Below are 13,046 nucleotides of genomic sequence, written 5' to 3'. Positions count from 1 at the left end.
AGTTCCTGGCTGTGAGTGATGAATTGTACTGTCTTCCAGGATGCAAATAAGGGTGGGTGTCCCTGCCAGCACAGGCTCTGGCTCAGTGCATGTCTGCTGTCCTGAACTGCAGTCTGGTCCAACAGTCAGGACCTTCCCTCGAGTCTGTCATTGGTCCAACTGAAAACCCATCTTTCATTTCAGCAGACGTCCTCTAGTTTGGGTCCCTGTGAACACAGAGGCAGCTGCCCCTCTTCCCTCCATGTAAATCTTTTATGAATTTCATGCTGAGGATGTTCTTTCCTTTCCCCTGGCCCCAGCCCTCCAGCTCTCCTCACAGGACATACTTTCCGTCCCTTTAATCATCTTTATTGCCTCCCTTTGGATGCTGGCCCAGTCCACATCCTCTGCGAGGTGTGCTGACCTACCCTGGGCATTCTCTACCATGAGCGCGGCTCAGGGGGAAGTTTGGCTTCCCAGTCCTCACATGTCATGCAGGCCCCTCTTCCTACATTCCTGTGTCATGCTGCTGCTTTCCGGAGGCCTGCCCCTGTCCAGGGGACTCCTGTGGAGCAAGGCGACCTGGCCCAGAAAGGGACATATGGGCTGACCTGGATGCCGCTACTGAGCCTGGAGGAGCTGTCTCATTCAGAAGCCTGGGGACTTTCTGTAACTCTGAGATACACACTCTATGGCAGAAGAGGAGGGATAAGGCCTCCTTCCTGACATCTCCCCAGGTTCTTGTGAACCCCACTCCTCCTTTAGGTGCAGCTCCCTCTTTCTTCCCAGCCCACAATGTAGGGATTGGTTAATGCGATACCACACAGCAAAAAGGCAGCAAACGCAATGCAATTAACTGTACTCTGGTCAAGGAAGGACAGGCTTGGTCCAACTGTCCCAGCTCAAGTTTCCTTTTAATGCCTAGTGGTTCCAAATAAAGTGCCTAGTGGTTCCGATGCCTAAGCCAGGGCTGTGGCCTCCCAGCTAGCTGCACATTTACTGTCCTCTGTGAATGTTTTCAGACCCACTAAATCCACTGTTGGGTGACAGGCATTTTGGGTGACCTGCTTCCCCTCCCCCGAGTTGTGGCTACTACCTCTCAGCCCTTGCTCCAGGCCTGAATGCAGAGGAAAGGTCAGAGGCACTGTCAGCTGCAGCACTTGGGCCCCAGGAGGTGGTTACACAGCACAAGGGCAGGCACTTCTAGTTTTCTGAGCCAGGGGTGTCAGCTGGCTGTTTCTTGTGTCTCCAAGAACATTCTCTGTTCACTTAAGGTAAAAGTACCAGCCATCATCTTTATCTAAGAATAAATTCCCCATAGGGGAATACCTCATTTTAATTCCTCAGGCATAAGCCTTTTTGTTCTTTCTCTCTTTCTTTGGATTTTCATCCAGAAATAATTTATGCACGTTCAAGCAAAAAAAATATACTCTGACTCCCCCTTTTGTATAAATGGCCGCACATGACAAACGCCGTTCTGCACCCAGATTTTTTGACCTAGACCACACTAAATACCTTCCCAAATAAGAAAGCCTTGTGGAATGCAATGCACGCCTTCCTCAGGTGCCAAGACTCAGGTGCTTGTCCCTGTGCACAGCCACCTCATCACTCCTTTCCTGTCCTGTGGTTCTCACCCGGGACTCTGAACTCAACAGAAGGGCCTTGTTCACTGCTCTGGGCATTGGGAGCAATGCTACAAGCTGTTGCTATCTGTGTGTTGCCTGTCATAGAACAGCGGGTTCTCACAGGAACAATTCCCAATGACTGAGAGAGGAAAGACACATGCTAGTGGACTCATGAGCTCCGGGAGCCTCCTGGAGGCCGTATCTCAAAATATGTGGCCAGCAGGTCCTATTCCTTGAGGATGCTGCTGCTTCTCAGAGGTCAGTGGGAAGAATGCTTCTCCTGCCCTGCAAAGCCCCGGGAGAGGCAGTGGGGACGGTGGCCCTCTGCTGCATTCCCAGAGGACCCACTCCTTGGAGTTGCTTCTGCTCTTGGGAATCTCCAAACAGTAACAAAGCCCACCACTGACCTCAGCTTACAGGTGGCAGCGGGTTACCAGAAGAGCACAACATAGGCCAGCACTGACATAGCCCCAGACACTGACGTGGGAAAGAACACCTAGAGCTCCAGACGGTCTCTCCTACCTTCGATCGTTTCTCCTCCTCCGGAACAGCTTCTTGGTGTGTGCAATCTCCACTTCATGGGGCATCGGGTGGTAGCCCTGGGATGTGGGAGAGAGGGGGCATGAATAACCTCTAAAGAGAGCAGATGGTATCTGGGACCATACTCACTACCACAGCATTCAGATAGGAAGATGGGAGAGGGCTAGGTGCTGACTTCCAAATCCAGATGGAAAATGGAAAATGTTTCCCTAAGGAAGGATGCTGCAATTTCAGACTCAAAGAACAAGGGGCATTAGGGGGAAGCCCAGAATTCATCATGTCCAAGCTGTCCAACACAAGTGAGGATACTCAGGCCCAGAGATCTGAGTGAGCACTTCAAGGTTTCCAGAGAGGGGGCAGCAAGTTCAGGGTGCCAATGCCCCCCACCTTCCCTTGACTGGGGGCTAAGCAGTGGGGCCCTTCCTATGGAGCCCCAATTCAGAGGGCTGCTTGTGTCCCTCATGGGGACCAGGTACACAGTCACTGGCTAAAGGGAAGGGACAAGCTCCTCCAATTTCCAGTTTCCTAACAAAATGGGAATGTTATTACCTTCTGCTCTGTGCTGTTGAGAGGACCAGGAGATGGAATCTGCCGTGAGCAGAGGAAAACTGCCTCCTAATCCTAGGCTCGTCTCCCCTGGAAGCTTTTACCCAAGATCCTTTCTCTTTATATTGCCTGGGAAGTATTTAGGGAAAACATGCAAATAGCTAAATTCTTTTTTAAACTTCAAAGGAGGGACTGGGGAAAATTCTAAGGATGGTCTTTTGCATATTGTCTTCATGACAACTACTTAGACATTGACATCAGTTGGAAAGAGACCTTCTACTTAGAATGCAGGCCTGATCCAGCAAATGCCAGGCCTGGCAGAATTATTGCAGAAGCTGGGCTGATGGCCAATTCTGTTCTTACCTCCTTCCCACCACCTCCACCCCCAACGGGAAAATGATAGTGACATGGCAGAGAGCATTACCATTCCCTTTCTAGCAGCCCACAGTGGAATACAGGGTACCTGGGACTCACTATGACACAGCCTGACTGTGACCTGCACTATGACATGCTGGTGTGGGCAGCAGCATAGGTGGAGAGAGGAGTCCTGGAGGCCAGTCTGCAGCAGAGTGGTCCGTGGGCATGCATTTGGTCCCAACCCCCTCCTGGAGGGCAGGGAGGCTGAGGCCCAGAGACATCATGCAGTGAGCCCCACAGTGGATCTGTGAGCTGCAGCCCTGACCCCTGCGTGAGGTGGCACACATACCCCTCTGGATTGGGGCTCCACAGAGAGCACCCGACTGTTCTACCTTCACAAGACTCAACCCCCAACTGGGGGAGCGGTGGGGGACATCAGTAGCCCTGGATTACTTCCAGAGAGGCAGTGGGAAGATGGTCAAGAGGGCACAGAGATCTTGGAGGTATGGACCAGACATTTAGGGTCCAGGGAGGGAAAGATACATTCCAAACTACATTTTAATGACAGCCCTTCCCTCCCACCCCATCTTTCTTGCTTCTAACAATCTAGCCAAAAAGGCATGAATGAATTCCAGGCTCCAGGCAGCCGCAATAGGCCTCTGGGGCCTTAGGATGTGCTTTGTTGAATGGTTTTCTCAAAGGACATTATTTGTTTTCTTTAATACAAAACACAAACAAGGAAAAACACCAAGTCTTCCCTTCTCACTTCCCCTCTCCCACCCTGACCAAGCTCTGAGCTGGCCCCCTTCCCTCCTTCCCTTCCTCCCTTCCTCCCTCTCCAGGTCACTTCAGGAACATACTGGGTGTGCCCCAAGTAGACAATGGACAGGAAGCTGAGGCTCCCTCCCGAGCTGGCAGCAGACTGGGATCTCAGCTCTGAGGCTGGACAGACGGAGCTGCTTGTGGCACTTGGCATAGCATGAGTCGAAGGTGCCAGCCTCCTCCGGCAGGGCCTCAGAGTCCTGGGCTCTGACCCACATCCTGGCCTCTTCCCTCCACACTGGCCACAGCGCTGGGGAGCTGCCCTTTGGACATGGCCTCAGCAGGGATCCTAACTTGTCCCCAGGCCTCAGAGGAGATCATCCAGCCACAAGGAAAGTTATCCTCATCACTCACTTAATCTGTGCCATGAAATGGGACCAGTGAGATAGGGGTGGAAAGGATGGCATGTCCTAGACAACAGCACACAATGACAGGAATGACTCACAAGGAATTTGGAAAGAGAGCTTCGATTCGGGCCCCTAGTGGCCTGGCCGGAGCAGATGGTGCTCTGGCTCCAGACCAGAGACCCCTTCCTGCTTTGCAGACGTAGAGAATTAACCCAGCTTGTCAGAATCATCCTTTAAGTACCCAGCGATCCTGCCTCTAACTCTTTTCTTAACAAGTCTGGGTGTTCCCTGCTAAGCAGAAGTCCCACTCAGGTAGAAGCTCTCTCCTGAGTGTGACAGGGACAGTCTTCTGGTCTCCCTCCCTCTGTGTGTGTGATCACTCTGCAGCAGATGTGACTCTGTCACCATCTGAACGGCACCGGGCCCTCAGGCTTAGCTTTGACTTCTGTGTATGAGTGGAGACACCTAGCTGTAGCCGCCCTACCTCCTGTGCCCCTCTGCCTGGTCTAAGCTCTGATCACTTTCCATAATGAGTGGGCCTGGGAGACAAGTAGATGATATAAAGCAAGCTTCTCCAGGAAGAGAGGGAGAATGTTCCTTCTACTCCTTTCTGGCAGAGCGCACATGAAACATATGCATGCATGTGCACGCATACACATGTGCACACACTCCTACCCAGAGGTTGGTGCAAGTGTAAGGTGCAGCAGCAAGGGGCAGCACATTACTGCTCTGGTTACAAAACATGTTATGTAAAAGCAGCTCATTCCAGAGTAGGCTGAGGCTGAAATCTCACGCCCTTGTGCAGTGGGTATTTTGGAGGGATCAAGGGCAGGTCCGGCAGAGTTCTGACCTCAGAAGTTCAGCCCCAGACAGTTAATAATCCCAGGCAAGGCGTGGAGTGGCGTTGCCTTGAGACGACAGTTATAAAAAATAAACCTTAGGCCTGCAGGTGGCAGGAGAGCGAACAAAGCAAAAGCACCCGGCAGAGATCAGGTGTGCTGGTGACTCTAAGATGTGCTGCCACTATGATGACAGTGACAAGTGTGACAAAATTCTCCTGGCCACAGGATCCTATGCACCACCCCTACTTGTGCATCTGACCACCTATGCCAGAAGCCACCACCTTTCCAATCATCTACGTATTCTATAGATATGCATTAGACACTATGCATATGGTACTGTAAAAAATAGGCAAAATGCTTGTTCTTGGAGTATACATACTCTCGTGAAAGAAGACAGCCAACAAATATGCATATGTGGCAAATGGGATTGTTTTGCTATGAACCAAAAAGAGACATGGTAAAGGACGAGGGAAGGAGAGGTGAGGTGGTGTCCAGTAGTCAGGAAGCCTTCTTGATTATAGAAATGGTTAGCAGCCATCCATCCAGTTGTCTAGCTTTCTATCTTTGGTTGTTCTCTATGCAACACGCACTGCAGGCCTACTGTGTGCCAGTGCATCAGCTGGATAAAACCAGGATGAAGAAAAATCTCCCAGAAGGGCAGAAGGGAACATAAATGGGGAAGCTGACATGGCATGTGCCAGGGTAGAAGTTGAACAGCCCAGAGGAAGGACCTGGACTTTGGAATGGAAGGAAAGTCCAGGAACACATTGCCAAGGGGGTGATACCTGAGCTGAGCCCTCAGGTATTCAACAGAGAGGAAGGGAGAACATGTTCTAATCTCTACCTGCTGGCAAGGATGCTGGTGTCATGGCCATGTGTGGGTACATGCCTGGTACCAGGGAGGCAAGGGAGACACCTGTGCTCTGGGGGCCAGCACTAGGGCTCCTGAACACAGTTTCTAGCCTGGGGGCATCTGCATAGTCCCCTTCATCTCATATAGTGGGGAGAACTATGTCCCCCAAAAGATTTATTGGAGTCCTAATCCAAGGTACCTGTGGCTATGACCTTATTTGGAGATTGGGTCTTTGCAGATATAATCAAGTTAAGATGAGATCACACAGGGTTAGGTTGGGCCCTAAATCCACTCTCTAATATCCTTATAGGAAGAAAGGAGTTTGGATGGACATCAAGAGATAGCAGACATAGACAGAAGAGGGCTGAATGAAGATGGAGGCAGTGTTTGGCCTGATGCAGCTACAAGCCAGAACCTGGAAGAGGCGAAGAAAGGTTCTGCCCCACAGACTTGATGGCTTGAAGCATCTTTATGGCTCTGTGGCTTTCACTTTGTGGTCACTTGTTCTGGCAGCCCTAGGAAATGCACACAGCCCCTGCCCTCCCACCGCCATCCCACTGCCCCCAGTGTGCGTCCATGGCCCTGGGCCTGCCCAACTGCCTCCCCTATCTGCTTCCTCCATATCACCAGCTGGGCATTCCTAGGAAGTCCTTTAGGACCCTGTTCAGCATGGGGGTTGCTCCAGTGTGTTTGACAGTCTCTGGTGAGCAAGAGCTACCAGCCCCACATGGGTACCACAGCAGAACCCCGAGGCTGTGCCCCACAGGGGCTGCTCTGCTGCTAGAGGCTGGGCTTGAGGCAGAGACTTCCAGGCCACTGTCAGCTTCCAGACCTTTTCAAATCAACAGTTAACCCACGCTGCTGCCCAGATTTCTATACTCAAGTACTTCTCTATTTGACAAGGGGAACTTGAATCTCTAGAGAGCAGGTACAGTATTAGGTTCCCCACCTCCCCAGCAGTATCGCCTGCCTCTAGGGGACAATACCTGTTGTCCCAGCCCTGCCCTGTCATACAGTTGGAGGAACCAGGAACAAGCAGTGGGGAGACCCCTGGCTGGAAGAAGCATCATCCGCTACTATCACTCCCTGGTCACTTGGCCAGCCAGGCCCCAGTCCCATACTAATCAGGTGGGAAGGGAGTCCCTAAATCCCACACCACCTCCCAGAGGTGAGTGCAAGAGGACAGAGACCGTCCGTCTCATGGACCAAGGTGCCGCAGCACTAGAAGTCTGCCTGGTACACAGTTGATCATAACTAAATATTTGTAGAGGAAAGCAAAAAGGGAGGAGAGAACAAGAGCCTAATACTGATTAAATCTGCTTTATTGAACAGGGCTTGTGAAAACATCAGCAGGTGTGATGGTGGCAATGGCAACTGTAGAAGGAGCTGCTGGGGTTTCAGATGGGGCAACACGCCCCTGTTCTCTACCACTCAGACCCCAAGGCAGGGCCTTTGGGGCTCATCTTACCCTTGTGGGGCTGACAGTCTCTAGGCAGCGAGTTGTGAGGCTGTGTGTGGGCATCCACTTTGCCTCTACTTTCTGTGCTGCCCTCTCTTGCTCTGGCTGGAGGTGGTGCTCATGGCCACAAAGCCCACCCTGCCCTTCACTCCAGGTGGGCAGGGTGAGGTACCTGGATGCTGCTGCTGACTCCCCTTCTGTGTGCCTCAGAGAGATTCAGAAGTGCCCCACAGAGCTCAAGTCCCCTGCCTGCAGCTTCATGGAACCCAAGGCCCACTGAACCTTCAGGAAGGGGTCCCAATATTCCCATGGTCTTGGACCTCTGGTCTCTGACTGTAGCCTGAGTTATGTAGAAATATCCCAGCCTAACTCTCATAGGTCTGTTATGTTTTCCTCTCCCACACACCAGCACCTTAAAAAGGAAGAAAGTATTACATACAGCCAAGAAAGTCTTTCTCCTGGTGTGTTACATTTCTCCAGATTGCACAGGACTTGGACCAACTCATCAAGAGCCTTTACCAGGGAAAAGGGTATCCAGGAAATGTTGAGGCTAGAAAGCAGGCTGAAGTCCCTTCTAGCCCAAGTGGAGAGAGGGACAAGGGGTCTTCAGCAGGGAGGTGCCCACAACAGGTTACTGTCCCGATAAGCTCTGCTTTGTCCCACTGACACCTGTCTGCCCCTCCTGGATAGTGACTCTTGATTCTAGCCTCTTAGAAACCACAGGTCCTCTGCTTGTTCTCATAAGTTTGCATACTTACCCGGCCAGGCCCTTGTCCTTTCCAAGAAAATCTTTAAATCTATAGAAACTAATGGCTGTCCTTTTTCTAGAACCTTCTAGATGACCCAGAGTGGAGGACCTCATAAAGTGCCTGGCACAGTAGAACCAACTAGATGCCAGCTGTGCTGTGCCTTCCAGGCAAACCAGGTCATGGAAGCCCGGTGGAGCCAGGGCAGATCCAGAGAAGCCCCATGGAGCCAGGGCCAAGTCCAGAGACTGCAAGCTCAGGGCTTTGCAGAATCCTACCATCTCCTAACCCACACAGTGACATCCTGGGGAGTGAACGATACAAAGGAATCACAGCATTTGGCAACTTGAAGGGCCGTAAAAATCCTAGCACAGCTCCTCCAATGACAAGCTCGTTTCAATAGCAGAGGCTTCCTCCTGCTGAGGGTCAAGTTTTTTCATAGCTTCTAAGAAGTTACCCTACCAAGGTCCTCCTCCACTGGGCAGGATGTGTGGGTCACGTCCAAGCAGAAATAAACAGGTAATGTTTCTAAAATTCCTGGAATTGCTGGGCTGCAAGGCTATTCAGAGAAGCTGACCTGTTTCAGAAATAAGGGTGAGGGGTGGGGGGGCTGGCCTATGTTTCAGTTGGTGGTTTTCTACTTTTTCTTTTAATTTATTTATGTTTAATCAGCAGTGACCCTTTTAAAAACAATACCCTAGTTGGAGTCCCAATATAAAAACACAGATAAAAGCAGAGAGGGAAGAGACCTGAAGCCTGTGCTGAGCCCTCCACAGCCACCTCTGCCACCACTTCCCCCCATGTGTGCCTTGGAGCATGAACTAACCTCACCCGCAGGTAGGCACACACCCATGGCTACACATCTCATACAGCTCTACAAGAAAAGAGCTGGCTGAGGACTTCTGAGCAGGTTTCAGTGGCGTCCATGACTTTTCAACATGGCACATGAATATTTTGCCTGTGGCAGGCTCCCTCACCAGTACCCTGGTGGTCTGTGCCTCCAGACTATGGCTCCAGAGCTGGGTTGCTGGAATGTGCAAGATTTCCTTAGACGCTACTATAGTTTGGACTTCCAAAGACTTGGATCTTAGCTTGGTGCTATTGAGAGGTGGTGGAAACTAAGAGGTGGATCGAGTGGGACACTTTAGGTCACTGAGGGCATGCCCTTGAGGGGACAGTGGGAACGTGCTCCTTCTGCTTTTGCTTTTTCACAGGCAGCCTGAGGTGAACTGGCTATCTCTGCCACACACTGCCACGATGATGTAAGGCGTGATCAAAACACAGTGAATGTTTAAATTTCTAGAAATTTATTAGGGTTAAAGGCACATTGAAATCAGTCTCCCTCAAATTCCTTCCCCTCTCTGGAACATACTTCTCCCATCATTTTTGCTACTTTCTGAAGCAGTTCTGGAAGTTCCCTTTCATGTCTTTATGAGGTGTGATAAAAAAATATCATGAATGCTGTTGCTGAGTACCATCCAACAAATAGGCATGCTCTTAAAAATATCACAATGTAGCCTGAGCTACCTTATTCATTAGACCTAGTACCATTCAACTCTCAGATTTTTCCCAACATGAAAATGACTATGAAAAGTAAATGTTTTGAAACAATATAGGACGTCAACGCAGCCATGACATCACAACTAGAGACAGGAAAGAGAATTCCAGAGCTGTTTCAGAAAGTAGCAAGGACAATGAGATAAGTGTGTTCTATACAAGGTAAAGTATTTTGAGGGGGGTTAGTAGTAATGTGTCTTTTACTGTAATATATTTTAAAAATTTAAACATCAGCTGTATTTTTTGATCTTACCTCATATGTTGCCTTGCCATAGGCCCAAAAGCAACAGGTCAACCTGTGGGACTGAAACCTCTAAAATTGTGAGCCAGTATTAACCTTTTTTCTTTATAAGTTAGTTGCCTCAGATATTTGTTATACTGACAGAAATCTGACTAAAACAGATAATCTATGGCAATAATCTCTCCTTCCCCTTTCCCTTCAAGTTTTGTTTCTTACTGTAATAATCAAAGTCCTGACAAATAATCCCTTTAGGTGACCTGGATCCCAGCTGCTCATAAGCTTGAATAAGGCTGAACAGTTATCTCATGCAGCACTCTCCCCTTTGTTGCATAAAATAAGGATGAAGATATTTGCCCTTCCTACTTCCCTTGCCATGACTGTTAACCTTTCCTTTGAGTTCATGAGCCAATAATTTCCTTATTTATCCCTAAATAATGCAACATGATACCACTTTCGGTGTGGTGGCTGACCTTATTATATCCATGAAGTCATGGAAAGAAACCATGAACCCCCTCCTTCCCACTCCCAAGGGTGGGGAGAATCCACTGGGCAGTGCCGAATACAAAGGACATTTACTTGTCAAATCTGAAAGAACACAAAAAACAGGTGAGGACATGGATGCAAAGGACAGGAGCTAAGAATCAACTGAGAAATACTGGGAGGTTGTTGCTATACTACACGGTGTAAACTGTAAGGAAACAGTACAGTGCTATTGCCACTGTCTCTCTGCCCTTCTAAAAGCAAGACAGTATGGAGAGAGTGTCTGTATGTATTGTGCTGAGTTGTGGGAATGGCCATGACTCTCTGTCGGAGATCAAATGAGACCAGGAGGCCATGGGCCTTGTCCAAGTGATAAGCACAGGACCAAGAGCCCAGAGGTGTCCTGGATGCAGGGGTTCAGATGATATTCCTGCGGCTCACTGACCCAGGACAGTGACCAGGGAATAAACCTGGGGCAGAGAGATGCACTACACCCCTGGGATGAGGGACACTTACTGGGGATACTGGAAACACTTTTGAACTGAAAAAGGCAACTGCTAGAGACCAGAGGCAGGAAAAAGCCCAAGAAATGTGAGAAATATAAATGGCTGTGAGAAAGGACAGTTTCTGTTCTGCACCCTCCCAAAAAATTCCCGGGGCAAAGCTGAGACACAAGATGACTTGGATTCTGGTCCTTAACTCAGTGGTGTGTCTATGACAGAGATAATATCTCTGCATAAAGCAAGCTCAGGAAAAGACACAGTGACATTCATGCTCTGGTCGCCCAGAGGGAATGACAGTTTTTGAGAGGAAAGTACATCTGTGAGTAGTTCTGTGTAATGGGGGAGTCCCAACATCATCTCAGAAACAGAAGCAGTCAGCAGCTCTGGAAGAGGGGTGACTTGTCCACAGGCACTTGGCAGATGCTCATCACATCCTGTGGGCCACTGTGTGCCACAGACCCAGCAAAATGAGCCCCTGCCCATCTCAGAGAAACCCACAGGACTGTGGGGAAGTTAGACACAAGAGGTAAGGGAGGTCACAATGAAGAGACACGCAAGGTGCAAGGCGCCATGGAGGAGGGGACACCTGAGGTCACTCTTCAAGGCTGACAGAGGCTCCCAAGTGGGCAGCAGCAGAGAGATGGAGGCAGGACCCTGAGCAGCAGCAGGACACATGCTTTCCACGCTTGGCTCAGGCCCGTCCTGACCATACCCTTGTGTGCTCATCAAGCCAGCAGTCACCAGGGGTCAAGAAGTGAAGACGTCCGTAGACCTGGGGGAGAGAGCCTCTGCCCACCCCACTCCAGCAGCCAAGTCCATGATGCTCCCACTCTGGAGGGAAAGATGCTTCTAAGGCTTCACATGAGTGAACATGCTAAGCACCCTCTTGCCCTCTGCCTTCTGCCCTTGAGGCAAGTCAAACAGCATGAGGGGCCATGATGGTGCAGCTCCCAAGAGAAGCACGGTCCATGTCTAGCACTGCTGAGCTGACCTCAAGTGCACGCATGAGCAGTGCGAGAGCTGATGCTGTGCACAGTGCAGATCTGGGACTGCCCAAGTAGGCACCGGGAGTCAAAGAGTTTGATTTAAGAATCATCAGTGCCACTTACTGTGGGGGCTGGACAGACACCTATCTTATTTATGCTTTTATTTTCCTCAGCTGGAGAAGGAATAAAGAAATATGGAACATCTATTTCAGAGGATTAATATGAGGGTGACAGGGGCTGGGGATTTAGCTCAGTGGCACAGTGCCTGCTTGGCAAGCACGAGGTCGTGAGTTCGATTCCTGGTACCGGGGAAAAAAACAAAAACAACAACAACAAAAAAAACCCAACCAAACCAACAACAACAACAAAAAAAAAACCGAAAAAAAAGAATATGAGGGTGACATGAGATGACTGGATATACAAAGTACTTTAATTTCCTGGCCCAAGAACACCCCACTGGCCAAAGAGTCCTGAATCAGGAAAACCAAAAACCATCCTAGAATGTGGCCACCCTAGTTTCAACCAAACAAGCAATGCTTCCTGAGCTCCTAGGCTGTGTCCAGAGCACTCTGGACCAAGTGCAAGCTCAGCCTCCTCCCACCCCAGCCTGGGCTGGGCACTGCCTGAGCCTCATCCCACCCATCACAGGCCTCCCAGGAGAGCACTGCATAAGGAGGAGGCAGCTTAAGGAAGGCTGTACAGGGCAGGGAGGGGACTGTCTCCTACACACTAGGCTTTCCAGCAACCAGCTCAGTGGCGGGACATCAGCAGGAGGCCCTGCACACCCAAGGCAGGGCCAGGGTCCTCAGACAGTGAGTTACTTCTAACATGAGAGAAATAGCTGGGGACCCGTTGAATCACAGCAGCTGAACCAGGCCCCCTAGCATGAGGCAGTCTAGGCCACCTAGGAAGTGAGGCCATGACACTGACAAGAAGGGCAGAAGGGGACAGCCTGTTTTCTAGGCTTGACTAAAAACCTGCAGAGGCAGGCTGGGCGCTGGACAGGGCTGAAACATGGTCTTCCCCAAAGGAACCACTTGTGCTTTCATTCATCTGACAGTACAACTTTGCTGAGGTTCACAAGGTACCAGGAGCCCTACCAGGTGCCAGGGATGCAGCAGTGGTCTGGGCCATAGATAAGGAAGGGCTCCTTCTATAAGGGG

The 13,046-nt window shown here is 50.3% G+C and overlaps 1 protein-coding gene across 4 annotated transcripts in view; it reads right to left on the bottom strand.

The window, feature by feature from the left end:
• Positions 1-13,046, bottom strand: part of Ctif (CBP80/20-dependent translation initiation factor) — a 279,653-nt gene that overhangs the window by 131,453 nt on the left and 135,154 nt on the right. For all 4 annotated transcript variants that reach the window (XM_013510556.1, XM_005372899.2, XM_005372901.2 and 1 more), the window contains one exon: positions 2,127-2,203. In XM_013510556.1, coding sequence (XP_013366010.1) covers positions 2,127-2,203 — 77 coding nt within the window. The remainder of the gene's footprint in view (positions 1-2,126; positions 2,204-13,046) is intronic.

Source organism: Chinchilla lanigera, unplaced genomic scaffold, assembly GCF_000276665.1.
Source record: "Chinchilla lanigera isolate Chin_1 unplaced genomic scaffold, ChiLan1.0 scaffold00001, whole genome shotgun sequence".
NCBI lineage: Eukaryota > Metazoa > Chordata > Mammalia > Rodentia > Chinchillidae > Chinchilla > Chinchilla lanigera.
This window is presented reverse-complemented; position numbering and strand designations above follow the sequence as displayed.